This window comes from Tachyglossus aculeatus, chromosome 21, assembly GCF_015852505.1.
Source record: "Tachyglossus aculeatus isolate mTacAcu1 chromosome 21, mTacAcu1.pri, whole genome shotgun sequence".
Lineage (NCBI taxonomy): Eukaryota > Metazoa > Chordata > Mammalia > Monotremata > Tachyglossidae > Tachyglossus > Tachyglossus aculeatus.
The window spans coordinates 1,408,788-1,436,524 of NC_052086.1; the positions used below are offsets into that span (position 1 = coordinate 1,408,788).

The following is a 27,737-nucleotide window of genomic DNA, read 5'->3' on the forward strand; positions in this document are numbered from 1 at the left end:
ATGCCATTATTATTATTATTATAAATACGACTGATGATGATGAAGTGGCAGAGCCGGGATCTGAACCCACGACCTCGGACTCCAAAGCCCGGGCTCTTTTCCACCGAGCCACGCGGTGCTTCTCTGATGGGGACGGCCCCTCCTGCCCCCCCAAAAGCGGCCAACCCCGCAGCGTGGCTCAGTGGAAAGAGCCCAGGCTTTGGAGTCAGAGGTCAAGGGTTCGAATCCCGGCTCCGCCCATTGTCAGCTGAGTGACTTTGGGTGAGTCGCATCACTTCTCCGGGCCTCAGTTCCCTCACCTGGAAAATGGGGATGAAGACTGTGAGCCCCCGGTGGGACAACACGATCACCTTGTAACCACCCCGGCGCTTAGAACAGGGCTTTGCACATAGTAAGCGCTTAATAAAATCAATCAATCGTATTTATTGAGCGCTTACTATGTGCAGAGCACTGTATAATGGCTTAATAAATGCCATTATATATATAACCCCGGCTTCAAGCGGGTGGATGCCCTTCCACCCGCGGGGGTCCCAAGCCCACCCGGCGTCCCCCGCCCCGAAGCGCCAGAAATTGCTCCGGGAAGGGCCCGCTCGCGGGCCGTTTATTGCTCTTTTCGGGCAAATTGGGGGGTGTCCATGAGGGAAGGTGAGGAGCCATTCGCCCCCCGTGCCCACCCAGCAGCAGCGGGCAGGAGCGGAGGCCTCCCGGCGCGGGAATGCCCTCGCCCGCCCATCCCGCCGTCCCGCCTCGGTGGGCCCGCGGGCGGTCAGAGCTCATCGTGGCCGCCGGGCTCCGGGCCGGGCCGGATGAAGACGCCCTCGGCCGCCTTCCACGCGCTGTGCGGGCCGGCGCCGGGCATGCCGTGGACCTCCCGCTGCCCGCGGATGGGGTGGCCGTACTGCTCGCCGGTGATGGCCAGGAAGACGTCCGTGGCCGGGTGCCTGAAGCGCACGGCGGCCCCTCTCTCCCAGTGCGGCCCGCTGCACTGCACCGTCCAGACGTCCAGCTCGTCTCCTTCCCCGTCGTCCCCGAAGGCGCTCACCTCCTGCGGGGCCGGGACGCAGGGACCGTCTCTAGATGCTGCCGGCTTGTACTTCCCAAGCGCTTAGTACAGTGCTCTGCACAGTCAGCGCTCAATAAATACGATTGATTGATTGACAGAGGGTCCCGCGCCCGCCCGCCGAGCTCCCTCTCCGCCCCGGGCACCTAAGGGGCCCTCCACGCCTCCACCACTTAGCTGTGTGGCTTTGGGCACCTCACAACCTCTCTGGGCCTCGGTGATGGAAAATGGGGATTAAGACTCTGATAATAATGGCAGTTATTAAGCGCTTACTACGTGCAAAGCACTGTTCTAAGCGCTGGGGAGGTTACAAGGTGATCAGGTTGTCCCTCGTGGGGCTCACAGTCTTTATCCCCGTTTTACAGATGAGTGGACTGATCACCTTGGATGTCCCCCGGTGCTTCAGACAGTTGGCATTCGGAAAATGGGGATTAAGACTCTGATAATAATAATAATAATGGCATTAATTAAGCGCTTACTACGTGCAAAGCACTGTTCTAAGCGCTGGGGAGGTTACAAGGTGATCAGCTTGTCCCTCGTGGGCCTCACAGTCTTCATCCCCGTTTTACAGATGAGGGAACTGATCACCTTGGATGTCCCCCGGTGCTTCAGACAGTTGGCATTTGGAAAATGGGGATTAAGACTCTGATAATAATAATAATAATGGCATTAATTAAGCGCTTACTACGTGCCAAGCACTGTTCTAAGCGCTGGGGAGGTTACAAGGTGATCAGGTTGTCCCTCGTGGGGCTCACAGTCTTCACCCCCATTTTACAGATGAGGGGACTGATCACCTTGGATGTCCCCCAGTGCTTCAGACAGTTGGCATTTATTAAGTGACCCCACCTGGAAAATGGGGATTTATTTTGTTAGTATGTTTGGTTTTGTTCTCTGTCTCCCCCTTTTAGACTGTGAGCCCACTGTTGGGTAGGGACTGTCTCTATATGTTGCCAATTTGTACTTCCCAAGCGCTTAGTAGAGTGCTCTGCACATAGTAAGTGCTCAATAAACACGATTGATGATGATGATGATGATGATGATGATAATAATGGAATTAATTAAGCGCTTACTATGTGCAAAGCACTGTTCTAAGCGCTGGGGAGGTTACAAGGTGATCAGCTTGTCCCTCGTGGGGCTCACCGTCTTCATCCCCGTTTTCCAGATGAGGGAACCGATCACCTTGGATGTCCCCCGGTGCTTCAGACAGTTGGCATTTGGAAAATGGGGATTAAGACTCTGATAATAATAATAATAATAATGGCATTTATTAAGCACTTACTCTGTGCAAAGCACTGTTCTAAGCGCTAGGGAGGTTACAAGGTCATCAGCTTGTCCCTCGTGGGGCTCACAGTCTTCACCCCCATTTTACAGATGAGGGGACTGATCACCTTGGATGTCCCCCGGAGCTTCAGACAGTTGGCATTTATTACGTGACCCCACTTGGAAAATGGGGATTAAGACTCTGATAATAATAATAATAATAATGGCATTTATTAAGCGCTTACTATGAGCAAAGCACTGTTCTAAGCGCTGGGGAGGTTACAAGGTGATCAGGTTGTCCCTCATGGGGCTCACAGTCTTCATCCCCATTTTACAGATGAGGGAACTGATCACCTTGGATGTCCCCCGGTGCTTCAGACAGTGTTTGGCACGTAGTAAGCGCTTAACAGATACCATCGTTACCATCAGTAGCACCGGGAAATCGAGTCTACGATGGCCGGGGCCGATGGCCAGCGGGGTGGGATGCCCGATACCCTGCGCCGGTGCTTCAGACAGTGCTTGGCACGTAGTAAGCGCTTAACAGATACCGTCATTACCATGGGTAGCACTGGGAAATAATAATAATGATAATAATAATAATAATAATAATAATGGCATTTATTAAGTGCTTATTATGTGCAAAGCACTGTTCTAAGCACCGGGGGGGATACAAGGTGATCAGGTTGTCCCACGCGGGGCTCACAGTCAATCCCCATTTTCCAGATGAGGGAACTGAGGCTCAGAGAAGTGAAGTGACTTGCCCAAGGTCACACAGCAGACATGTGGCGGAGTCGGGATTCGAACCCACAACCTCTGACTCCAAAGCCCGGGCTCGTTCCCACTGAGCCACGGGAAATGGAGTCTACGATGGCCGGGGCCGACGGCCAGCGGGGTGGGATGCCCGATGCCCTGCCCCGGTGCTTCAGACAGCGCTTGGCACGTAGTAAGCGCTTAACAGGTACCGTCGTTACCACCGGGAAATGGAGTCTACGCCGGCCGCCCACCGGACCGCAGGTGCCCGTCCCTCTCGGGGTGCCCGGGATGTGCCCCCGCGGCCCTCCGGCCGGCCCCTCACCTGGTTGTTGGACAGCGGCGAGGGGAAGTGGTGGGTGTGCAGGTTCTTGCCCGTGTTCACGTGGGTGAGGCGTAAGGCCTGGCCACAGCGCACGGGGCTGCCCCGCGGGCACGCGCCGTCCGTCTTGCCGCGGATCCGCCAGTAGCTGTTGGCGTCGTCTGACACCTCCACGCCCGTCACCGACTGCTGCCCGCTGCCTGTGCCCGGACGCGGGGGTGCCGTCAGGGTTCCCGCTTCCCAGCCCTCAGACCGCCCCCCCACCGCTCTGCCACCCTCAAAGCCCTTCTGAAGTAATAATAATAATAATAATAATTATAATAATAATAATAATAATAATAGTAATGATGATGATGATAATAATAATAATAATGGCATTTATTAAGTGCTTACTATGTGCCAAGCACCGCTCTAAGCGCTGCGGAGGTTGCCAACTTGCACTTCCCAAGCGCTCGGTACGGTGCTCTGCACACTGTAAGCGCTCAATAAATACGATTGATTGACTGATTAAGCGCTTGGTAGGGTGCTCTGCACACAGTAAGCGCTCAATACGATTGATTGATTGATTAAGCGCTTGGTACGGTGCTCGGCACACAGTAAGCGCTCAATAAGTACGATTGATTGGCTGATTAAGCGCTTGGTACGGTGCTCTGCACACAGTAAGCGCTCAATAAATACGATTGATTGACTGATTACGTGCTTGGTACGGTGCTCGGCACACAGTAAGCGCTCAATAAATACAATTGACTGACTGATTAAGCGCTGGGCACGGTGCTCTGCACACAGTAAGCGCTCAATAAATACGATTGATTGATTGATTAAGCGCTGGGTACAGTGCTTGGCACACAGTAACCACTCAATAAATACGATTGATTGATTAAGCGCTTGGTACGGTGCTCGGCACACAGTAAGCGCTCAATAAATACGATTGATTGGCTGATTAAGCGCTTGGTACAGTGCTCGGCACACGGTAAGCGCTCAATACGATTGATTGACTGATAAAGCGCTTGGTACGGTGCTCGGCACACAGTAAGCGCTCAATAAATACGATTGATTGACTGATTAAGCGCTTGGTACAGTGCTTGGCACACAGTAAGCGCTCAATACATACGATTGACTGATTAAGCGCTTGGTACGGTGCTCGGCACACAGTAAGCGCTCAATAAATACGATTGATTGACTGATTAAGCGCTGGGTACGGTGCTCGGCACACAGTAAGCGCTCAATAAATACGACTGATTGACTGATTAAGCGCTTGGTACAGTGCTTGGCACACAGTAAGCGCTCAATACATACGATTGACTGATTAAGCGCTTGGTACGGTGCTCTGCACACAGTAAGCGCTCAATAAATACGATCGATTGACTGATTAAGCGCTGGGTACGGTGCTCGGCACACAGTAAGCGCTCAATACATACGATTGATTGACTGATTAAGCGCTTGGTACAGTGCTTGGCACACAGTAACCACTCAATAAATACGATTGATTGATTAAGCGCTTGGTACGGTGCTCGGCACACAGTAAGCGCTCAATAAATACGATTGATTGGCTGATTAAGCGCTTGGTACGGTGCTCGGCACACGGTAAGCGCTCAATACGATTGATTGACTGATAAAGCGCTCGGTACGGTGCTCGGCACACAGTAAGCGCTCAATAAATACGATTGATTGACTGATTAAGCGCTTGGTACAGTGCTCGGCACACAGTAAGCGCTCAATACATACGATTGACTGATTAAGCGCTTGGTACGGTGCTCTGCACACAGTAAGCGCTCAATAAATACGATTGATTGACTGATTAAGCGCTGGGTACGGTGCTCGGCACACAGTAAGCGCTCAATACATACGATTGATTAACTGATTAAGCGCTTGGTACAGTGCTCGGCACACAGTAAGCGCTCAATACATACGATTGATTAAGCGCTTGGTACGGTGCTCTGCACACAGTAAGCGCTCAATAAATACGACTGATTGATTAAGTGCTTCGTACGGTGCTCGGCACACAGTAAGCGCTCAATAAATACGATTGATTGATTGATTAAGCGCTGGGTACGGTGCTCGGCACACAGTAAGCGCTCAATAAATACGATTGATTGACTGATTAAGCGCTTGGTACAGTGCTTGGCACACAGTAAGCGCTCAATACATACGATTGACTGATTAAGCGCTTGGTACGGTGCTCTGCACACAGTAAGCGCTCAATAAATACGACTGATTGACTGATTAAGCGCTTGGTACGGTGCTTGGCACACAGTAAGCGCTCAATAAATACAATTGATTGATTAAGCGCTGGGTACAGTGCTTGGCACACAGTAAGCGCTCAATACATACGATTGATTAAGCGCTTGGTACGGTGCTCTGCACACAGTAAGCGCTCAATAAATACGACTGATTGATTAAGTGCTTCGTACGGTGCTCGGCACACAGTAAGCGCTCAATAAATACGATTAATTGATTGATTAAGCGCTGGGTACGGTGCTCGGCACACAGTAAGCGCTCAATAAATATGATTGATTGACTGATTAAGCGCTTGGTACAGTGCTTGGCACACAGTAAGCGCTCAATACATACGATTGACTGATTAAGCGCTTGGTACGGTGCTCTGCACACAGTAAGCGCTCAATAAATACGACTGATTGACTGATTAAGCGCTTGGTACGGTGCTTGGCACACAGTAAGCGCTCAATAAATACAATTGATTGATTAAGCGCTGGGTACAGTGCTTGGCACACAGTAAGCGCTCAATACATACGATTGATTAAGCGCTTGGTACGGTGCTCTGCACACAGTAAGCGCTCAATAAATACGATTGACTGATTAAGCGCTTGGTACAGTGCTCGGCACACAGTAAGCGCTCAATAAATATGACTGATTGACTGATTAAGCGCTTGGTACGGTGCTCAGCACACAGTAAGCGCTCAATAAATACGATCGATTGACTGATTAAGCGCTTGGTACAGTGCTCAGCACACAGTAAGCGCTCAATAAATACGATTGATTGATTGATTAAGTGCTCGGTATGGTGCTCTGCACACAGTAAGCGCTCAATAAATACGACTGATTGACTGATTAAGCGCTTGGGTTGGTGCTCTGCACACTGTAAGTGCTCAATACGATCGATGGATTGATTAAGTGCTTGGTACAGTGCTCTGCACACAGTAAGCGCTCAATAAATACGATTGATTGATTGGGGAGGTTGCTGAAATCGCATCCCCCCCCCCCAACCAGGAGCGCTTAGTCCAGTGCTCCGCACACAGTCTGTGTGCGAGCGCCTCTTTCCACTGATCCACGCTGCTTCCCAGATTGTCTCTCTTTATTCATTCATTCATTCAGTCGTATTTATTGAGCGCTTACTGTGTGCAGAGCACTGTACTAAGCGCTTGGGAAGCCCAAGTTGGCAACATACAGAGACGGTCCCTACCCAACGGCGGGCTCACGGTCTAGAAGGGGGAGACGGACAACGAAACCAAACATATTCACAAAATAAAATAAATAGAATAGTAAAGTTGCGGAGGGACCGTCTCTAGATGTTGCCAACTTGTACTTCCCAAGCGCTTAGTACAGTGCTCTGCACACAGTCAGCGCTCAATAAATACGATTGAATGAATGAATATGTAATTAGTAGCGTGGCTCAGTGGAAATCGCCCGGGCTTTGGAGTCAGAGGTCATGGGTTCAAATCCTGCCTCTGCCACTTGTCAGCTGTGTGACTTGGGGCAAGTCACTTCACTTCTCTCGGCCTCAGTTCCCTCATCTGTAAAATGGGGATGAAGACTGTGAGCCCCCCGTGGGGCAACCTGATCTCCTTGTAACCTCCCCAGCGCTTAGAACAGTGCTTTGCACCTAGTAAGCGCTTAATAAATACCCTCATTATTATTATTATTGGCTGAAGCCGTGACAGAGAAGCACTGCGTGGCTCAGCGGAAAGAGCGCGGGCTTTAGAGTCAGAGGTCATGGGTTCAAATCCCGGCTCTGCCAATTGTCAGCTGGGTGACTTGGGGCAAGTCACTTCACTTCTCTGGGCCTCAGTTACCTCATCTGTAAAATGGGGACGAAGACTGGGAGCCCCCCTGTTGGGCAACCTGATCACCTTGTAACCCCCCCATCGCTTAGAACAGTGCTTTGCACCTGGTAAGCGCCTAATAAATGCCATCATTATTAGTATTATTGGCTGAAGCTGTGACAGAGAAGCAGCGTGGCTCAGCGATAAGAGCGCGAGCTTCAGAGTCAGAGGTCATGGGTTCAAATCCCGGCTCTGCCACTTAGCTGTGTGACTTGGGGCAGGTCACTTCACTTCTCTTTTCCCTCATCTGTAAAATGGGGATGAAGACTGTGAGCCCCCCGTGGGACAACCTGATCCCCTTGTAACTTCCCCAGCGCTTAGAACAGTGCTTTGCACCTAGTAAGCGCTTAATAAATGCCATTATTATTATTATTAAGTCACTTCACTTCTCTGTTCCCTCCTCTGTCAAATGGGGATTAAGACCGTGAGCCCCCCCGTGGAACAACCTGATCTCCTTGAAACCTCCCCAGTGCTTATAACAGCGCTTTGCACCTAGTAAGCGCTTAATAAATGCCATTATTATTATTATTAAGTCACTTCACTTCTCTGTTCCCTTGGACTTCCCAAACGCTTAGTCCAGTGCTCTGCACACAGTAAGCGCTCAATAAATACGATTGATTCCCTCACCTGTAAAATGGGGATGAAGTCTGTGAGCCCCACCCGTGGGACAACCTGATCGCCTTGTAACCTCCCCAGCGCTTAGAACAGTGCTTTGCACCTAGTAAGCGCTTAATAAATGCCATCATTATTATTAAGTCACTTCACTTCTCTGTTCCCTCCTCTGTAAAATGGGGATGAAGACTGTGAGCCCCCCGTGGAACAGCCTGATCTCCTTGAAACCTCCCCAGCGCTTAGAACGGCGCTTTACACCTAGTAAGTGCTTAATAAATGCCATTATTATTATTATTGTCACTTCACTTCTCTGTTCCCTCCTCTGTAAAATGGGGATGAAGACTGTGAGCCCCCCTGATCTCCCTGTAACCTCCCCAGCGCTTAGAACAGCGCTTTGCACCTAGTAATCGCTTAATAAATGCCATTATTATTAAGTCACTTCACTTCTCTGGTCCCTTGTGCTTCCCAAGCGCTTAGTCCAGTGCTCTGCACACAGTAAGCGCTCAATAAATACCATTGATTGATTCCCTCATCTGTAAAATGGGGATGAAGACTGTGAGCCCCGCTGTGGGGCAACCTGATCACCTTGTAACCTCCCCAGCGCTTAGAACAGGGCTTTGCACCTAGTAAGCGCTTAATAAACGCCCATCATTATTATTAAGTCACTTCACTTCTCTGTTCCCTCATCTGTAAAATGAGGATGAAGACTGTGAGCCCCCGTGGAACAACCTGATCTCCCTGCAACCTCTCCAGCGCTTAGAACAGTGCTTTGCACCTAGTAAGCGCTTAATAAATACCACTATTATTATTAAGTCACTTCACTTCTCTGTTCCCTCCTCTGTAAAATGGGGATGAAGACTGTGAGCCCCCCCTGATCTCCCTGTAACCTCCCCAGCGCTTAGAACAGCGCTTTGCACCTAGTAATCGCTTAATAAATGCCATTATTATTAAGTCACTTCACTTCTCTGGTCCCTTGTGCTTCCCAAGCGCTTAGTCCAGTGCTCTGCACACAGTAAGCGCTCAATAAATACCATTGATTGATTCCCTCATCTGTAAAATGGGGATGAAGACTGTAAGCCCCCCCGTGGGGCAACCTAACCACCTTGTATCCTCCCCAGCGCTTAGAACAGTGCTTTGCACCTAGTAAGCGCTTAATAAATGCCATTATTATTACTGTCACTTCACTTCTCGTTCCCTCATCTGTAAAATGGGGACGAAGGCTGTGAGCCCCCCCGTGGAACAACCTGATCTCCCTGTAACCTCCCCAGCGCTTAGAACAGTGCTTTGCACCTAGTAAGCGCTTAATAAATGCCATCATTATTATTATTGTCACTTCACTTCTCTGTTCCCTCACCTGTAAAATGGGGATGAAGACTGCGAGCCCCCCTGTGGGGCAACCTGATCACCCTGTAACCTCCCTAGCGCTTAGAACAGTGCTTTGCACAAAGTAAGCGCTTAATAAATGCCATTATTATTATTATTAAGTCACTTCACTTCTCTGTTCCCTCCTCTGTAAAATGGGGATGAAGACTGTGAGCCCCCCGTGGAACAACCTGATCTCCCTGTAACCTCCCCAGCGCTTAGAACAGTGCTTTGCACCTAGTAAACGCTTAATAAACGCCATCACTATTATTATTGTCACTTCACTTCTCTGTTCCCTCCTCTGTAAAATGGGGATGAAGACTGTGAGCCCCCCGATCTCCCTGTAACCTCCCCAGCGCTTAGAACAGCGCTTTGCACCTAGTAATCGCTTAATAAATGCCATTATTATTAAGTCACTTCACTTCTCTGTTCCCTTGGACTTCCCAAGCGCTTAGTCCAGTGCTCTGCACACAGTAAGCGCTCAATAAATACCATTGATCGATTCCCTCACCTGTAAAATGGGGATGAAGACTGCGAGCCCCCCTGTGGGGCAACCTGATCCCCTTGTAACCTCCCCAGCGCTTAGAACAGTGCTTGGCACCTAGTAAGCGCTTAGTAAATGACGTTATTATTATTGTTACCCGGCCCCCTCCCCCCGTCCGCGGCGGCCCCCAGCCCCACCGGATCCGTATTTGACGTCATGGGAGTGCAGGCGGACGCCGTGGCGCGTGTTGAGCAGCTTGAGCACGGAGCCGCAGGTGACCGCCTTGGCGTCGGCTTGGCCCGGGACCGCAACGCTTAGCAGAAGGTGCAGCAGGAGCAGCCGGGGCGGCGGCGGCCCCAAGCGCCGCATCCTTCCCACCTCCTTCTCCTCCACCTCCGGACCAATCACACGCCGCCAACGGAAGACAGCGGCTACAAGCGGCAGCCAATCGGGGGCGAGCCCCGGCCTGACCCGCCCTCCCATTGGCCGTAGCTTACTTTCGGCCCGGCGCTCCCATTGGCCGGCTCTTACTTTCGGCCCCGCCCCCAATCGGCCGTTGCGGGGGGGAGCGCGTCCCCGCGAGGGGGCGTGGCCACGGCGGCGGGCGACACGACGGAGGCGCTGATTGGCTCCCGCTGGCGCCGACCAATAGCAGAGCAGGCAGACCCGCGGGGGTGGGGGGGGCGGGAAAAACCAGCGCACCTCCCCGCGCATGCGCTGTGGGCCCACCGCCCCGCGCATGCGCCGTGGGCCCACCGCGCCTGGAACTTTTTTTTTTTTCTTAAAGTGGTATCACGGTTAGGCGCCTACTATGTGCCGGGCACTGTACTGAGCGCTGAGGCGGAAACCTCAACAGGTTGAAACGGCCTGAAGTCCCCATTTTACAGATGAGGCCCCTGAGGCCCAGAGAAGGGAAGTGACAAGCCCAAGGTCACCCACCAGACAAGAGGCAGAGCTGGAATTAGAACCCAGGTAATACTTGTGGTGTTTACCTATCTAGTCTATTTATTTTATTTTGCTGATTTGTTTTGTTGTCTGTCTCCTCCTTCTAGACTGTGTTTACATATCTATTCTATTTATTTTATTTTGTTGATATGTTTTGTTTTGTTGTCTGTCTCCCCCTTCTAGACTGTGAGCCCACTGTTGGGTAGGGACCGTCTCTATATGTTGCCAACTTGGACTTCCCAAGCGCCTAGTACAGTGCTCTGCACACAGTAAGCGCTCAATAAATACGATTGATTGATTAAGTGCTTACTGTGTGCCAGACACTGTTAATAATAATAATAATAATGGCATTTGTTAAGCGCTTACTATATGCAAAGACTGTGAGCCCACTGTTGGGTAGGGACCGTCTCTATATGTTGCCAACTTGGACTTCCCAAGCGCCTAGTACAGTGCTCTGCACACAGTAAGCGCTCAATAAATACGATTGATTGATTAAGTGCTTACTGTGTGCCAGACACTGTTAATAATAATAATAATAATAATGGCATTTGTTAAGCGCTTACTATGTGCAAAGACTGTGAGCCCACTGTTGGGTAGGGACTGTCTCTATCTGTTGCCAATTTGGACTTCCCAAGCGCCTAGTACAGTGCTCTGCACACAGTAAGCGCTCAATAAATACGATTAAGTGCTTACTGTGTGCCAGACACTATTAATAATAATAATAATGGCATTTGTTAAGCGCTTACTATGTGCAAAGACTGTGAGCCCACTGTTGGGTAGGGACCCTCTCTATATGTTGCCGACTTGTACTTCCCAAGCGCCTAGTACAGTGCTCTGCACACAGTAAGCACTCAATAAATACGATTGAATGAATGAAGTGACTTGCCCAAAGTCATCCAGCCGACAATTGGGCGGAGTCGGGATTTGAACCCACGACCTCTGACTCCAAAGCCCGGGCTCTTTCCACTGAGCCACGCTGCATGTTCCCCCTTCTAGACTGTGAGCCCACTATTGGGTAGGGACCGTCTCTATATGTTGCCAACTTGCACTTCCCAAGCGCTTAGTACAGTGCTCTGCACACAGTAAGCGCTCAATAAATACGATTGAATGAATGTAACGCACTGTTCTAAGCGCTGAGGCAGTGCTGAGAGAATCAGGTTGGACACCGTCCATGTCCCATGTGGGGCTCACCATCTTAGTCCCCATTTTACAGATGTGGCAACTGAGGCACAGAGAAGTGAAATAATAATAATGATGACGGCATGTATTAAGCGCTATGTGCAAAGCGCTATTCTAAGCACTGGGGAGGTTGCAAGGTGATCGGGGGCTCACGGTCTTCACCCCCATTTTGCAGATGAGGGAACTGAGGCCCAGAGAAGTGAAGTGACTTGCCCCAAGTCACCCAACTGACAATTGGCAGAGCCGGGATTTGAACCCATGACCTCGGACTCCAAATAATAATAATAATAATGACGGCATTTGTTACGCGCTTACTATGTGCAAAGCACTGTTCTAAGCACTGGGGAGGTAACAAGGTGATCAGGTTGTCCCACAAGGGGCTCCCAGAATTAATCCCCATTTTACAGATGAGGTAACTGAGGCACAGAGAAGCTAAGTGACTTGCCCAAAGTCACACAGCTAACAATTGGCAGAGTGGGGATTTGAACCCATGACCTCGGACCCCAAAGCCCATGCTCTTTGCACTGAGCCACGCTGCTTCCTGGATAACCTCCTTGGCTCCCGCAGTCATCTTAGGTAGGATGAGGGCTTTGTCGAATTAAGCTCTCCCGAGCGTCTAGTACAGTACTCTGCTCAAAGTAAGCGCTCAATAGATATCATTGATTGACCGGACTTGATGGATGTGATCCAGTGACCCTGGTTCGTACAAGCAGGGAGACTAGTGGATTGCGCAGACGGGTGGGCGGACTGGACGGGTCAGTGTTTCCAGGGATTCATTCAATCGCATTTATTAAGCGCTTACTGTGTGCAGCGCACTGTACTGAACGCTTGGGAGAGTACGATACAATGCACAGTGACATTCCCTGCCCACAACAAGCTGAACAGTCTAGATAGGTTGGTGGGGCTGGAGGTGCTCAAAGTCTCTCCTGCTGTAGTCTCCCAAGCACTTAGTATAGTGCCCTACATGTAGTAAGCGCTTAATAAATATAATGGATTGATTGGTGGGTGGGTCTTTATCTGGGCACCAAGGTACAGTCAGTCCCCTGGAGGAAGGGGCATTTCTCCAGCCCACACTTGGTGATGATGATGATGATGGCATTTATTAAGCGCTTACTATGTGCAAAGCACTGTTCTAAGCGCTGGGGAGGTTACAAGGTGACCAGGTTGTCCCACGGGGGGGCTCACAGTGTTAATCCCAAGCGCTTAGTCCAGTGCTCTGCACACAGTAAACACTCAATAAATACGACTGATTGATTGATTGATTAATCCCCATTTTACAGATTCATTCATTCAATTGCATTTATTGAGCGCTTACTGGGTGCAGAGCACTGTACTAAGCGCTTGAGAAATCCAAGCTGGCAACATAGAGAGACGGTCCCTACCCAACAGTGGGCTCACAGTCTAGAAAATCTAGACAGATGAGGTAACTGAGCTGCAGAGAAGTTAAGAAGTCACCCAGCTGACAATTGGCAGACTCGGGATTTGAACCCATGACCTCTGACTCCAAAGCCCACGCTCTTTCCACTGAGCCACGCTGCTTCAACCCATCAATCACTCGTATTTATTGAGCGCTTACTGTGTGCAGAGCACTGGACGAAGCGCTTGGGAAGTACAAGTTGGCAACATACAGAGACGGTCCCTTCTCCTGTTGAGCTCCACGTGGGACCACCTGTATCCCCCCCTGCAGCGCTTCGACCGGCGCGTAGTGAGCGCTTAAACGAGTACCACCATCATGATGATGACGATGAAGGGTGGCTTTATTTGGGGAGGGGAGGGGGTCCAGACTAGTCCACCTCCTTGGAGGGGCCTGGTCCGTCCGGGTGGACTTGCGGTTGGGCCGCCGGGATGGGCCAAGGGCTAGCGACGGCTTGCGGGGAGGCAGGGTGGGCTTCCCCTTCCTGCAGCTGCAGGGGCAGGGCCTTCTCCAACTGCTGAAGCAGGTTTGGGGCTTGGGCCTCCCCTTGCTGCAGGAGCAGGGCCTCTCCCTCCTGCAGGAGCAAGTTTGGGGCTTGGGCCTGTCCCTTCTCCTCTTGCAAGAGCAGAACTTGGGCCTCCTCCTCCTGCAGGAGCAAAGCTTGGGCCTCCTCCTTCTGCAGGAGCAAAGCTTGGGCCTCCTCCTCCTGCAGGAGCAAAGCTTGGGCCTCCTCCTTCTGCAGGAGCAAAGCTTGGGCCTCCTCCTTGTGCAGGAGCAAAGCTTGGGCCTCCTCCTTCTGCAGGAGCAAAGCTTGGACTTCCTCCTTCTGCAGGAGCAGAACTTGGGCTTCCTCTTCCTGCAGGTGCAAAGCTTGGGCCTCCTCCTCCTCCTGCAGGAGCAAAGCTTGGGCTTCCTCCTTCTTTAGGAGCAAAGCTTGGGCTTCCTCCTTCTTTAGGAGCAAAGCTTGGGCCTCCCTCTCCTCCTGCAGGAGCAAAGTTTGGGCCTCCTCCTGCTGCAGGCCTCGGGCCTGGTCGGTGGAACTTCGATGGGCCGCCCTCTCCCGGTCCTCGTCCGCCTCCTCCAGAGTCCTCAGGAGGGATGCCCAATCCAGGTGGGAGGAAATTCGGATGCGGGAGCCTTTTAGGCGCTTGAAGCCCAAAAATAGGTCGAGGAGCAGCTCGGTGATGGAGAAGGACATGAAGCCCAGCCTCCGCGCCAGGGCGCGCTCGTACTGGTACTTGGCCACTAGGAGCGCCGCTGCGCGCTCCGCCGTCTGCGCCTGCGCCGACATCAGCGCCTGCGCCCTCGCCGCCCGCGGCCGCGGCCACTGCGCCTGCGCCGACGCCTGCGCCTGCGCCGTGAGGGACGGGAGCCGCCGGAAGGGCGAGGCCTGCCATTAAGAACAGTCATCGTCATTCATTCGTTCGGTCGTCATTCATTCATTCACTCACTCCTATTTATTGAGCGCTTACTGGGTGCAGAGCACTGGACTAAGCGCTTGGGAAGGACAAGTGGGCAACACATAGAGACGGTCCCTACCCAACAGTAATAATAAATAATAATAATTATATTATATTAATAATTATAATATTATTATTATTATATGTTGCCAACTTGTACTTCCCAAGCGCTAGTACAGTGCTCTGCACACAGTAAATGCTCAATAAATACGATTGATGATTATAATAATTATTATTTCCGCCAATTGTCAGCTGTGTGACTTTGGGCAAGTCACTTCTCTGGGCCTCAGTTCCCTCATCTGGAAAATGGGGATGAAGACTGTGAACCCCATTTGGGATAACCTGTTCACCTTGTAACCTCCCCAGCGCTCAGAACAGTGCTTTGCACATAGTAAGCGCTTAATAAATCATTATTATTATTAATAATAAATACACCTATTATTATTAATAAATACTCTATTTTACTTGTACGTATTTACATCGTCATTCATCCACTCACTCCTGTTTATTGAGCACTTACTAGGTGCAGAGCACTGGACTAAGCGCTTGGGAAGTGCAAGTTGGCAACACATAGAGACGGTCCCTACCCAACCGTACTAATAAATAATAATGATAATAATAATAAGTACTCTATTTTACTTGTACATTTATGTCAACATTCATTCATTCACTCCTATTTATTGAGCGCTTACTGGATGCAGAGCACTGGACTAAGCGCTTGGGAAGTACAAGTTGGCAACACATAGAGACGGTCCCTACCCAACCGTAAAATAAATAATAATAATATTAATAAATACTCTATTTTACTTGTACATATTTACGTCGTCATTCATTCACTCAATCCTATTTATTGAGCGCTTACTGGGTGCAGAGCACTGGACTAAGCGCTTGGGAAGTACAAGCTGGCAACATATAGAGAAGGTCCCTACCCAACCGTAATAATAAACAATAATAATAATAAATACTCTATTTTACTTGTACATATTTACATCATCATTAATTCACTCAATCCTATTTATTGAGCACTTACTGGATGCAGAGCACTGGACTAAGCGCTTGGGAAGTACAAGTTGGCAACATATAGAGACGGTCCCTACCCAACCATAATAATAAATAATAATAATAATAAATACTCTATTTTACTTGTACATATTTACATCATCATTAATTCACTCAATCCTATTTATTGAGCACTTACTGGATGCAGAGCACTGGACTAAGCGCTTGGGAAGTACAAGTTGGCAACATATAGAGACGGTCCCTACCCAACCATAATAATAAATAATAATAATAATAAATACTCTATTTTACTTGTACATATTTACGTCGTCATTCATTCACTCACTCCTATTTATTGAGCGCTTACTGTGTGCAGAGCACTGGACTAAGCGCTTGGGAATTACAAGTTTGCACCATATAGAGATGGTCCCTACCCAACAATGGGCTCACAGGTTAGAAGGGGGAGAGAGACAATAAAACAAAACGTGTGGACAGGTGTCAAATCATCAGAATAGAGATAAAGCTAGATAATAATAATAACAATAATAATAATAATAATAATGGCATTTATTGAGCGCTTACTTGTGCAAAGCACTGTTCTAGGTGCTGGGGAGGTTACAAGGTGATCAGGTTGTCCCACATTGGGGTTCACAGAGAAGCAGCATGGCTCAGTGGAAAGAGCCCGGGCTTTGGAGTCAGAGGTCATGGGTTCAAATCCTGGCTCCTCCATTCGTCAGCTGGGTGACTTTGGGCGAGTTGCTTCACTTCTCTGTGCCTCAGTTAATAATGATGGCATTTATTAAGCGCTTACTATGTGCAAAGCACTGTTCTAAGCGCTGGGGTAGATACAAGGTAATCAAGTTGTCCCACGGGGCGCTCACAGACTTAAATCCCATTTTCCAGATGAGGTAACTGAGGCACAGAGAAGTGAAGCGACTTGCCCAAAGTCACACAGCTGACAAGTGGTGGAGCCAGAATTTGAACCCATGACCTCTGACTCCAAAGCCCGGGCTCTTTCCACTGAGCCATGCTACTCCTCAGTTCCCTCATCTGTAAAATGGGGATTAAGACTGTGAGCCCCCCGTGGGACAACCTGATCACCTTGTAGCCTCCCCAGCGCATAGAACAGTGCTTTGCACATAGTAAGCGCTTAACAAATGCCATTATTATTACTCTATTTTACTTGTAAATATTTACTATTCTATTTATTTTATTTTGTTAATATGTTTTGTTTCGTTATCTGTCTCCCCCTTCTAGACTGTGAGCCCACTGTAGGGTAGGGACCGTCTCTAGATGTTGCCGATTTGTGCTCCCCAAGCGCTTAGTCCAGTGCTCTGCACACAGTAAGCGCTCAATTTGTACAAATTTGTACAATTTGAACATTGTACATATGTACAATTAATTGTACATGTTTATTCTATTCATTTTCTTTTGTTAATATATTTTGTTTTATTGTCTGTCTCCCCCTTCTAGACTGTGAGCCTGCTGGTGGGTAGGGACCATCTCTATATGTTGCCAACTTGTGCTTCCCAAGCGCTTAGTACAGTGCTCTGCACACAGTAAGCATTCAATTTGTACAATTTGTACATTGTACATATGTACAATTATTTGTACATATTCTATTTATTTTATGTTTTGTTTTGTTGTCTGTCTCCCCCTTCCAGACTGTGAGCCCGCTGTCGGGCAGGGACCGTCTCTAGATGTTGCTGACTGGGACTTCCCAAGCGCTTAGTCATCAATCGTATTTATTGAGCGCTTACTATGTGCAGAGCACTGTACTAAGTGCTTAGTCCAGTGCTCTGCACACAGTAAGCGCTCAATTTGTACAATTTGTACCTTGTACATATGTACAATTATTTGTACATATTTGTGCTCTGCACACAGTAAGCGCTCAATGAATACGATTGAACGAACAGAGCCCAGATAGCTCAGTCGGTAGAGACTTTTAATCTGAGGTCCCTGTGCGGGCGGATTGCTCTTTAAGCGCTCACTACGGTGCTCTGCACACAGTAAGCGCGCTTACTACAGTGCTCTGCACACAGTGAGCGCTCAATAAATACGATTGGATGAATGAATGAACAAGTGCTCAAGAAATACAGCAATAAACGAATGAGTCCCCGGGCGCCTCCGCTCCCCTGTGCCCCAGCCCCGGGTCGGGGCAACGCTCCTCACACACCGCGCACCCCGGGAACCGGGCACAGAGATGAAGGCCGGAGTCTGCTCAATCAATCAATCAATCAATCAATCAATCGTATTTATTGAGCGCTTACTGTGTGCAGAGCACTGTACTAAGCGCTTGGGAAGTCCAAGTTGGCAACATCTAGAGACGGTCCCTATCCAACAGTGGGCTCACAGTCTAGAAGGGGGAGACAAAGAACAAAACCAAACATACTAACAAAATAAAATAAATAGAATAGATATGTACAAGTAAAATAGAGTAATAAATATGTGCAAATATATATACATATATACATATAAATACGATTGAATGAATGAATGAATAAGTGCTCAAGAAATACAGCAGCAGCATCATCATCATCAATCGTATTTATTGAGCGCTTACTATGTGCAGAGCACATAGTACTTGGGAAGTACAAATTGGCAACATATAGAGACAGTCCCTACTCAACAGTGGGCTCACAGTCTAAACCAAACATAACAAAACCAAACATACTAACAAAATAAAATAAATAGAATAGATATGTACAAGTAAAATAAATAGAGTAATAAATATGTGCAAATATATATACATATATACATATAAATACGATTGAATGAATGAATGAACAAGTGCTCAAGAAATACAGCAATGAACAAATGAGTCCCCGGGCCCCTCCGCTCCCCTGTGCCCCAGCCCCGGGTCGGGGCAACGCTTCGCGCACCCCGGGAACCGGGCCCAGAGATGAAGGCCGGAGTCCGCTCGATAAATATTATTATTATTATTATTATTATGGCATTTATTAAGCGCTTACTACGTGCAAAGCACTGTTCTAAGCGCTTGGGGAGTTTACAAGGTGATCAGGTTGTCCCACGGGGGGCTCACGGTCAATCCCCATTTTCCAGATGAGGGAAGTGAGGCCCAGAGAAGTGAAGGGACTTGCCCGAAGTCACCCAGCTGACAAGTGGCAGAGCCGGGATTTGAACCGATGACCTCTGACTCCAAAGCCCGGGCTCTTGCCACTGGGCCACGCTGCTTCTCAACCAAATAAATAGGATTTATTTACCAATAACTTAATTAACTTAATTAATAACTTAATTAATAACCAATAAATAGGATTGAATGAATGAATGAACAAGTGCTCAAGAAATACAGCAATGAAAGAATGAGTCCCCGGGCGCCTCCGCTCCCCTGTGCCCCAGCCCCGGGTTGGGGCAACGCTCCGCACACTCCGCGCACCAGGCCTAGAAATGAAGGCCGGAGTCCGCTCGATAAATAGGATTGAATGAATGAATGAACAAGTGCTCAAGAAGTACAGCAATGAATGAATGAGTCCCCGGGCACCTCCGCCCCCCTGTGCCCCAGGCCCGGGTCGGGGCAACGCTCCGCACACTCCGCGCACCCTGAGAACCAGGCCTAGAAATGAAGGCTGGTGTCCGCTCGATAAATAGGATTGAATGAATGAATGAACAAACAAGTGCTCAAGAAATACAGCAATGAACGAATGAGTCCCCAGGCGCCTCCGCTCCCCTGTGCCCTGGGTCGCGGCAAACGCTCTGCACACACCGCGCACCCCGAGAACCGGGCCCAGAGATGAAGGCCGGAGTCCACTCGATAAATACGATTGAATGAATGAATGAATGAACAAGTGCTCAAGAAATACAGCAATGAATGAATGAGTCCCCGGGCGCCTCCGCACCCCTGTGCCCCAGCCCCGGGTGGGGGCAACGCTCCGCACACAGTGCACACCCCGGGAACCGGGCCCAGAGATGAAGGCCGGAGTCCGCTCGATAAATAGGAATGAATGAACGAATGAACAAGTGCTCAAGAAATACAGCAATGAACGAATGAGTCCCCAGGCACCTCCGCTCCCCTGTGCCCCAGCCCCGGGTGGGGGCAATTCTCCGCACACTCCGCGCACCCCGAGAACCGGGCCCAGAAATGAAGGCTGGTGTCCGCTCAATAAATAGGATTGAATGAATGAATGAACAAGTGCTCAAGAAATGCAGCAATGACCGAATGAGTCCCCAGGTCCTGGGGCAACGCTCCGCACACCCCGCGCACCCGGGGAACCGGGCCCAGAGACGAAGGCCGGAGTCCGGCATCGCGGCCTCGGGGTTCCCCACGTCTCCAAGGGTCGGCCGCGGCGCCCGGGGGGTCCCCGCGTACCTGTCTCCAGGACTCCCTCCCGCCTCCGGGCCTCGGTTTGGGCGTCTCGCCGCGGACGGGGCCTTCGGGCTGGCAGGCGGCGGGCTCCGCCTGGGCTTTCGGGGTGCGGGGCTTCGACCTGGCGGGCGGGTAACCCCAGAGGTTGCCGCAGCGCTTGGCACCGGGGCCCAAGGCCTTGGCTTTCCGGCCTGGACCGCTCAGAGTGGGCCCGGCGGGCCCCTGCGGAGCCGGGGGTCCCTCCGGGGCCGGGGGCGCCCGCAGGGTGGGCGGCGGGGGCTCACTCGCCTCCGGGGCCCGCGCCCGGAGGGGCCGCCCGTCCCCGCGGACGGCGTCGAGCAGCTCCATGGCGGCCCGGCTGGCCACGCTCCGCAGAGCGGGGAACAGCTGCTTCTCGGCCAGGACGTCCAGCGTGTGGAAAACCTCCCGCGGGGGGCACGGGGGGGACCTCGGGGGGCCCGCGGGCTCGGCCTCCAGCTCCTTCGAGAAGGCGGACAGCAACGCGGCCAGGCACGGGTGGCCGTCCGGGGACGGCGCGGACGCTGGGTCACTCTCGACGCCTCCGGGGTCCTCCTCCGCGCGGGCCGGGCCGTCCTGGGGGGCACGGGAGACGGCGGAGCGGGGATCTTGGGGTGGGACTCGAGCCCCCCAACCCTCTTCCTCAATCTCCTCACCGTTAGGCCTCGTTCTCGCCCGTCCCGCCGTCGACCCCCGGCCCACGTCATCCCCCTGGCCCAAAATGCCAAGTTATCTCTCTCCCTCCCTTCAAGGCCCTACTGAGAGCTCACCTCCTCCAGGAGGCCTTCCCACACTGAGCCCCTTCCTTCCTCTCCCTCTCCATCCCCCCCACCTTCCCTCCTTCCCTTCCCCACAGCACCTGGATATATGGATATATGTTGGTACAGATTTATTACTCTATTTATTTATTTATTTATTTTGCTTGTACATATCTATTCTATTTATTTTATTTTGTTAGTATGTTTGGTTTTGTTCTCTGTCTCCCCCTTTTAGACTGTGAGCCCACTGTTGGGTAGGGACTGTCTCTAGATGTTGCCAACTTGTACTTCCCAAGCGCTTAGTACAGTGCTCTGCACACAGTAAGCGCTCAATAGATACGATTGATTGATTGCTTCCCACACTGAGCCCCCTCTTCCCTCCCCCTCTCCATCCCCCCGCCTTCCCTCCTTCCCCTTCCCACAGCACCTGTATATATGTATATATGTTTGTACAGATTTATTATTCTATTTTACTCGTACCTATCTATTCTATTTATTTTATTTTGTTAGTATGTTTGGTTTTGTTCTCTGTCTCCCCTTTTAGACTGTGAGCCCACTGGTGGGTAGGGACCGTCTCTAGATGTTGCCAACTTGGACTTCCCAAGCGCTTAGTACAGTGCTCTGCACACAGCGCTCAATAAATACGATTGATTGATTGGTTGATTATTTATTTTACTTGTACATATCTATTCTATTTATTTTATTTTGTTAGTATGTTTGGTTTTGTTCTCTGTCTCCCCCTTTTAGACTGTGAGCCCACTGTTGGGTAGGGACTGTCTCTAAATGTTGCCAACTTGGACTTCCCAAGCGCTTAGTCCAGTGCTCTGCACACAGTAAGCGCTCAATAAATACGATTGATTGATTGAGGCCTTCCCACACTGAGCCCCCTCCTTCCTCTCCCTCTCCATCCCCCCCAGCCTTCCCTCCTTCCCTTCCCCACAGCACCTGGATATATGGATATGTGTTTGTACATATTTATTACTCTATTTATTTTACTTGTACACATATCTATTCTATTTATTTTATTTTGTTAGTATGTTTGGTTTTGTTCTCTGTCTCCCCCTTTTAGACCGTGAGCCCACTGTTGGGTAGGGACTGTCTCTAGATGTTGCCAACTTGGACTTCCCAAGCGCTTAGTACAGTGCTCTGCACACAGTAAGCGCTCAATAAATACGATTGATTGATTGTACATATCTATTCTATGCCATATTCTATGCCAAATGCCATAATTATGAAGACCGCGCACCCTATAAGGGACAGGCACCGCGTATTGATTCGGTCGTATTTATTGAGCGCTTCCTATGTGCGTCTTAAGAAACGCCATCGTTATTATTGTTATCTTGTCTCTACCCCGGCGCTCTGTACAGCGCTCGGCACGAAGCAGCGTGGCTTAGCAGCGAGAGCCCGGGCTTTGGAGTCCGAGGTCATGGGTTCAAATCCCGGCTCCGCCAACTGTCAGCTGTGTGACTTTGGGCAAGTCACTTCACTTCTCTGGGCCTCAGTTCCCTCATCTGGAAAATGGGGATGAAGACTGTGAGCCCCCCGTGGGACAACCCGATCACCTTGTAAACTCCCCAGCGCTTAGAACAGTGCTTTGCACATAGTAAGCGCTTAATAAATGCCATTATTATTATTATTACCCCAGCGCCCGGCCCAAAGAAAGTGCTTAACAAATGCCATCATCATCATCATCATCATCTGTAAAATGGGGATTAAGACGGGAAGCCCCCTTGGGACAACCTGATCACTTTGTAACCTCCCCAGCGCTTAGAACAGTGCTTTGCACATAGTAAGCGCTTAATAAATGCCATTATTATTATTATTATTATTATCCCAGCATCCGGCCCAAAGAAAGCACTTAACAAATGCCGCCATCATCATCATCATCTGTAAAATGGGGATTAAGACTGGGAGCCCCATGTGGGACAACCTAATTGCCTTGTATCTCCCCCAGCGCTTAGAACAGTGCTTGGCACATAGGAAGCACTTAACAAATACCATCATGATTATTAGTAACGAAGACCACCATTTATTATTATTATTATTATTATTATTATTAATGAGCAGAAAAGCAGCACGGCTTAGTGACTTCTAGACTGTGAGCCCACTGTTGGGTAGGGACCGTCTCTATATGTTGCCGACTTGGACTTCCCAAGCGCTTAGTACAGTGCTCTGCACTCAGTAAGCGCTCAGTAAATACGATTGATTGATTTATTATTATTATTAATGAGCAGAGAAGCAGCACGGCTTAGTGACTTTTAGACTGTGAGCCCACTGTTGGGTAGGGACCCTCTCTCTATGTTGCCAACTTGGACTTCCCAAGCGCTTAGTACAGTGCTCTGCACACAGTAAGCGCTCAATAAATACGATTGATTGAGCGATTGATTAGTGGAAAAAGTCCGGGCTTGGGAGTCAGAGGTCATGGGTTCTAATTCTGCCTCTGCCCCTTGTCCGCTGTGTGACCTTGGGCAAGTTACTTCAATTCTCTGTGCCTCAGTTACCTCATCTGTGAAATGATGATGATGAGCAGTGCTTCCAGCGCTTAGAACAGTGCTTTGCACATAGTAAGCGCTTAACAAATGCCATCATTATTATTATTATTAAAATGGGGACTAAAAATGTGAGCCCCGTGTGGGACAACCTGATCACCCTGTATCTCCCCCAGCACTTAGAACAGTGCTTGGCCCCTAGTAAGCGCTTAACAAATACCGTCATTATTATTATTATAGTGGAAATTGGGAGTCCGAGGATGTGGGTTCTAATCCCGCCTCCGCCACCTGTCTGCTGTGTGACCCTGGGCAAGTCACTTCACTTCTCTGGGCCTCAGTCCCCTCATCTGTCAAATGGGGCTGAAGAGTGTGAGCCGCACACCTGATGACCTTGTATGTACCCCAGCGCTTAGAACAGTGCCCTGCCCAAAGGAAGCGCTTAACAAATACCATCATCATCATCATCATCATCTGTAAAATGGGGATGAAGACTGTGAGCCCCACGTGGGACAACCTGATCACCCTGTATCTCCCTCAGCGCTTAGAACAGTGCTTGGCCCCTAGTAAGCACTTAACAAATGCCATCATCATTATTATTATTATTATAGTGGAAACAGCGTGGGCTTGGGAGTCCGAGGACGTGGGTTCTAATCCCGCCCCCGCCACCTGTCTGCTGTGTGACCCTGGGCAAGTTACTTCACTTCTCCAACGGGGATGAAAAGTGTGGGCCGCAGTGCCCTGCCCAAAGTACGCGCTGAACAATTAGAAAAGCAGCGTGGCTCAGTGGAAAGAGCCCAGGCTTTGGAGTCTGAGGTCATGGGTTCAAATCCTAGCTCCGCCACTTGTCAGCTGGGTGACTTTGGGCAAGTCGCTTCACTTCTCTGGGCCTCAGTTACCTCATCTGTGAAATGGGGATTAAGACTGTGAGCCCCCCGTGGGACAACCTGATCACTTTGTAACCTCCCTAGCACTTAGAACAGTGCTTGGCACATAGTAAGCGCTTAATACATGTTATCGTTTTTAATATTATTAAGTGCCTACTATGTGCCAAGCACTGTTCTAAGCGCTGGACTGTGGGGCTGATGCAGGGGGAAAGCGGGGATAACAAGTTGTTGCCAACTTGTACTTCCCAAGCGCTTAGTACAGTGCTCTGCACACAGTAAGCACTCAATAAATACGACTGACTGATTGATTGATTGGATAAATAAAGGGAGCAAGTCAAGTATGTACCCCCACACTTAGGACAGTGCCCTGCCCAAAGTAAGCGCTTAACAGATACCATCATCATCATCATCATCTGGAAAATGGGGATTAAGAGTGTGAGCCGCTCGTGGGACAACCCGCTGACCTTGTATCCGTCCCAGCGCTTTGAGCAGCGCTTGGCACCTACTAAGCGCTTCACAAATCTAGACTGTGAGCCCACTGTTGGGTAGGGACCGTCTCTCGATGTTGCCAACTTGGACTTCCCAAGCGCTTAGTCCAGTGCCCTGCACACAAGAAGCGCTCAGTAAATACTACTGAATGAATGAATGAATGAACGAATGCCACCGTTATTAATATTATTACTAATGGAGCAGATGGACGGACTTACCTTGTGGAGGAGGTGGGCGGCCTGTGCGGAGAGCTGCTCCCTGAGGGGCGGGAGCGGGGGCCGGCCGGTGCCCGAGGCGGTGCCAGCTGCCCAGGCCCGGGGGTGCCCGGAGGAGGAGGGCGAGGGGGGCGACCAGGAGGAGGAAGAGGGGCGGCGGTGCCGCCGGTCCCTGTGCCCGAGGGGCAGAGGGCCCTCCTGGGACCCGGCCACCGCCCCCGCCACCTGCCCGGCCGCCCGGTCCACGACGCCCTGCAGCCGGTCCAGCAGGTCCCGCTCCGCCAGGAAGTTGAGGAAGTCGGAGAAGGGCTCCATCTTCGGGGCCCGGCGGGGCCGGTGGGGCCCGGCCAGGGCGGGCACGGCCTCCAGCTGGAACCGAGCAGGCCTCTGGTCCGGATGGGAGCCCACCCCCACTCCGGGGGAAGGGGACCACCCCCAGATTGGGGGCTCCGGGGGCAGGCCTGAAGCCCATATGGAGCGGGAGGTCAAAGGGCAGGGATGAGGCCCACAGTGGGGGGTTGGGGGGCAGGGATGAGGCCCAAAGTGGGGGGTTTGGGGGCAGGGATGAGGCCCCAGTTGGGGGCTCGAGGGGCAGGCCTGAAGCCTAAATTGAGTGGGAGGTCAAAGGGCAGGGATGAGGCCCAAAGTGGGGGGTCGAGGGGCAGGGACGAGGCCCAAGTTTGGGCTCAAGGGGCAGGCCTGAAGCCCAAATTGAGCGGGAGGTCAAAGGGCAGGGATGAGGCCCACAGTGGGGGCTCGAGGGGCAGGCCTGAAGCCCAAATTGAGCAGAAGGTCTAAGGGCAGGGATGATGCCCAAAGTGGGGGGTCGAGGGACAGGGATGAGGCCTAAATTTGGGGCTCAAGGGGCAGGCCTGAAGCCCAAATTGAGTGGGAGGTCAAAGGGCAGGGATGAGGCCCAAAGTGGGGGGTCAAAGGGAAGGCCTGAAGCCCAAATTGAGCGGGAGGTCTAAGGGCAGGGATGAGGCCCAAAGTGGGGGGTCGAGGGGCAAGGATGAGGCCCAAATTTGGGGCTCAGGGGGCAGGCCTGAAGCCCAAATTGAGCGGGAGGTCGAAGGGCAGGGATGAGGCCCAAAGTGGGGGGCCGAGGGGCAGGCCTGAAGCCCAAATTGAGTGGGAGGTCAAAGGGCAGGGATGAGGCCCAAAGTGGGGGTCGAGGGGCAGGGATGAGGCCCCAATTGGGGGGTCCAGGGGCAGGCCTGAAGCCCAAATTGAGAGAGAGGTCAAAGGGCAGGGATGATGTCCAAAGTGGGGGGTCGAAGGGAAGGGATGAGGCCCCAATTGGGGGCTCGAGGGGCAGTCCTTAAGCCCAAATTGAGCAGGCGGTCAAAGGGCAGGGATGATGCCCAAAGTGGGGGGTCAAGGGGTAGGGATGAAGCCCAAAGTCGGGGGTCGAGGGGCAGGGATGAGGCCCGAATTGGGGGCTTGAGGGGCAGGGATGAGGCCCAAATTGGGGGCTCGAGGGGCAGGCCTGAAGCCCAAATTAAGTGCCGGGGGGGGTGGGGGGGGTGCGCGCGGTGTTGGCGGGCAGGGATGATGCCCAAATTGGGGGGCAGGGAGCAGGGATGATGCCCGAAGTGGGGGGTCGAGGGGCAGGGATGAGGCCCAAATTGGGGGGTTGAAGGGCAAAGATGACCCCAGAATTGGGGGCTCAAGGGGCAGGCCTGAAGTCCAAATTGAGCAGGGGGTTGAAGGGCAGGGATGAGGCCCAAATTAGGGAGCGGGGAGCAGGGATGATGCCCGAGATGTGGGGGTCGAGGGGCAGGCCTGAAGCCCAAACTGAGCGGGGGGTCGAGAGGAAAGGATGGTGCCCAAATTGGGGGAAGGGGAGTAGAGTTGACGCCCGAACTGGGGGGTCTAGGGGCAAAGACGACCCCCGAATTGGGGAGTCGAGGGGCAGGGTTGAAGCCCAAATTGAGCAGGGGGTTGAAAGGCAGGGATGACGCCCGAATCGGGGGGTGGGGAGCAGAGGTGACGCTCGATTTGGGGGGCGGGGAACAGGGCTGATGGCCGAATTGGGGGGCGGGGAGTGGAGATGACGCCCAAATTAGGGGGGCAGGGAGCAGGGATGACGCTCAGTTTGGGGACAGGAGAATAAGGATGACGTCCAAATCTGGGGAGGGGGTGGGGGGGGTGTTAGGGCTACTCCGTTGTTGGGGGGGAAAGGTGTGAAGTAGGGGCCGGGGGGTGGTGGAAGGGGGCAGGATGAGACTTTTCAAGGGTCCTGAGGGTCACATTGGCCTCCCCCAAGACCCCCCATCCTCTCTGGCCCCTTACCCCCAACCTGATTTGCTCGTATCCACCCCAGCACTTAGTACAGTGCCCGGCACCCAATAAGCGCTTAGCCAACTATTATTATTATCATTATTATTACCCCAGCAAAGCGGCCGGCCTCATCGTCCGCCAAGTAGCCAGAGTGGCGCCGACGGCTGATGACCATGGCGGGGGCTGACCGACCGGTGCCCGCCAGGCCGCCGCCTCCCCGGCTGCCTCAGTTTCCTCGCTCCCTCTCCACCGGCTGGGCCTTCCTGGCTTCGAGGTGGCCTGTCACAATTCCCATTCCCCGTGGCGGGATTTCCATGCTCGTCAGCTTCCATTGGGCCTGGGGGGGTCCCGGTCTCCTAGGTTACAATT

At 51.4% G+C, this 27,737-nt stretch overlaps 3 protein-coding genes across 4 annotated transcripts in view; 1 reads left to right on the forward strand and 2 right to left on the reverse strand.

Annotated features, from left to right (window-relative positions):
- Window positions 1-558: 558 nt before the first annotated feature.
- On the reverse strand, window positions 559-10,290 carry SDF2L1 (stromal cell derived factor 2 like 1). Its single transcript, XM_038763353.1, has 3 exons — window positions 10,109-10,290; window positions 3,396-3,592; window positions 559-1,045 (listed from the first exon to the last, which is right to left on the reverse strand). Exons 1-3 carry the CDS (start codon window positions 10,278-10,280, stop codon window positions 767-769), a joined length of 648 nt encoding a protein of 215 aa, XP_038619281.1. The 5' UTR covers window positions 10,281-10,290; the 3' UTR covers window positions 559-766.
- Window positions 10,291-10,849: 559 nt separating this feature from the next.
- The window catches only part of YDJC (YdjC chitooligosaccharide deacetylase homolog), a 34,167-nt gene continuing 17,279 nt past the window's right edge, over window positions 10,850-27,737 (forward strand). For both annotated transcript variants that reach the window (XM_038763030.1, XM_038763031.1), the window contains exon 1: window positions 10,850-10,883. The gene's annotated coding sequence lies outside the window, so the exon portion shown is untranslated. The remainder of the gene's footprint in view (window positions 10,884-27,737) is intronic.
- On the reverse strand, window positions 13,786-27,600 carry CCDC116 (coiled-coil domain containing 116). Its single transcript, XM_038763029.1, has 3 exons — window positions 27,478-27,600; window positions 25,089-25,454; window positions 13,786-14,839 (listed from the first exon to the last, which is right to left on the reverse strand). Exons 1-3 carry the CDS (start codon window positions 27,541-27,543, stop codon window positions 13,820-13,822), a joined length of 1,452 nt encoding a protein of 483 aa, XP_038618957.1. The 5' UTR covers window positions 27,544-27,600; the 3' UTR covers window positions 13,786-13,819.

Excerpts from the sequence above, each read along its gene's own strand:
- SDF2L1 (XM_038763353.1), bottom strand. The coding sequence starts at position 10,280 with ATGCGGCGCTTGGGGCCGCCGCCGCCCCGGCTGCTCCTGCTGCACCTT. Across the intron at positions 3,593-10,108 it reads TGACGTCAAATACGGATCCG|GCAGCGGGCAGCAGTCGGTG; the intron begins GTGGGGCTGGGG and ends GTCCGGGCACAG. Across the intron at positions 1,046-3,395 it reads CGCCGCTGTCCAACAACCAG|GAGGTGAGCGCCTTCGGGGA; the intron begins GTGAGGGGCCGG and ends CCGGCCCCGCAG.
- CCDC116 (XM_038763029.1), bottom strand. The coding sequence starts at position 27,543 with ATGGTCATCAGCCGTCGGCGCCACTCTGGCTACTTGGCGGACGATGAG. Across the intron at positions 25,455-27,477 it reads AGGCCGGCCGCTTTGCTGGG|CTGGAGGCCGTGCCCGCCCT; the intron begins GTAATAATAATG and ends GCTCGGTTCCAG. Across the intron at positions 14,840-25,088 it reads CCGCCCACCTCCTCCACAAG|GCCTCGCCCTTCCGGCGGCT; the intron begins GTAAGTCCGTCC and ends TCTTAATGGCAG.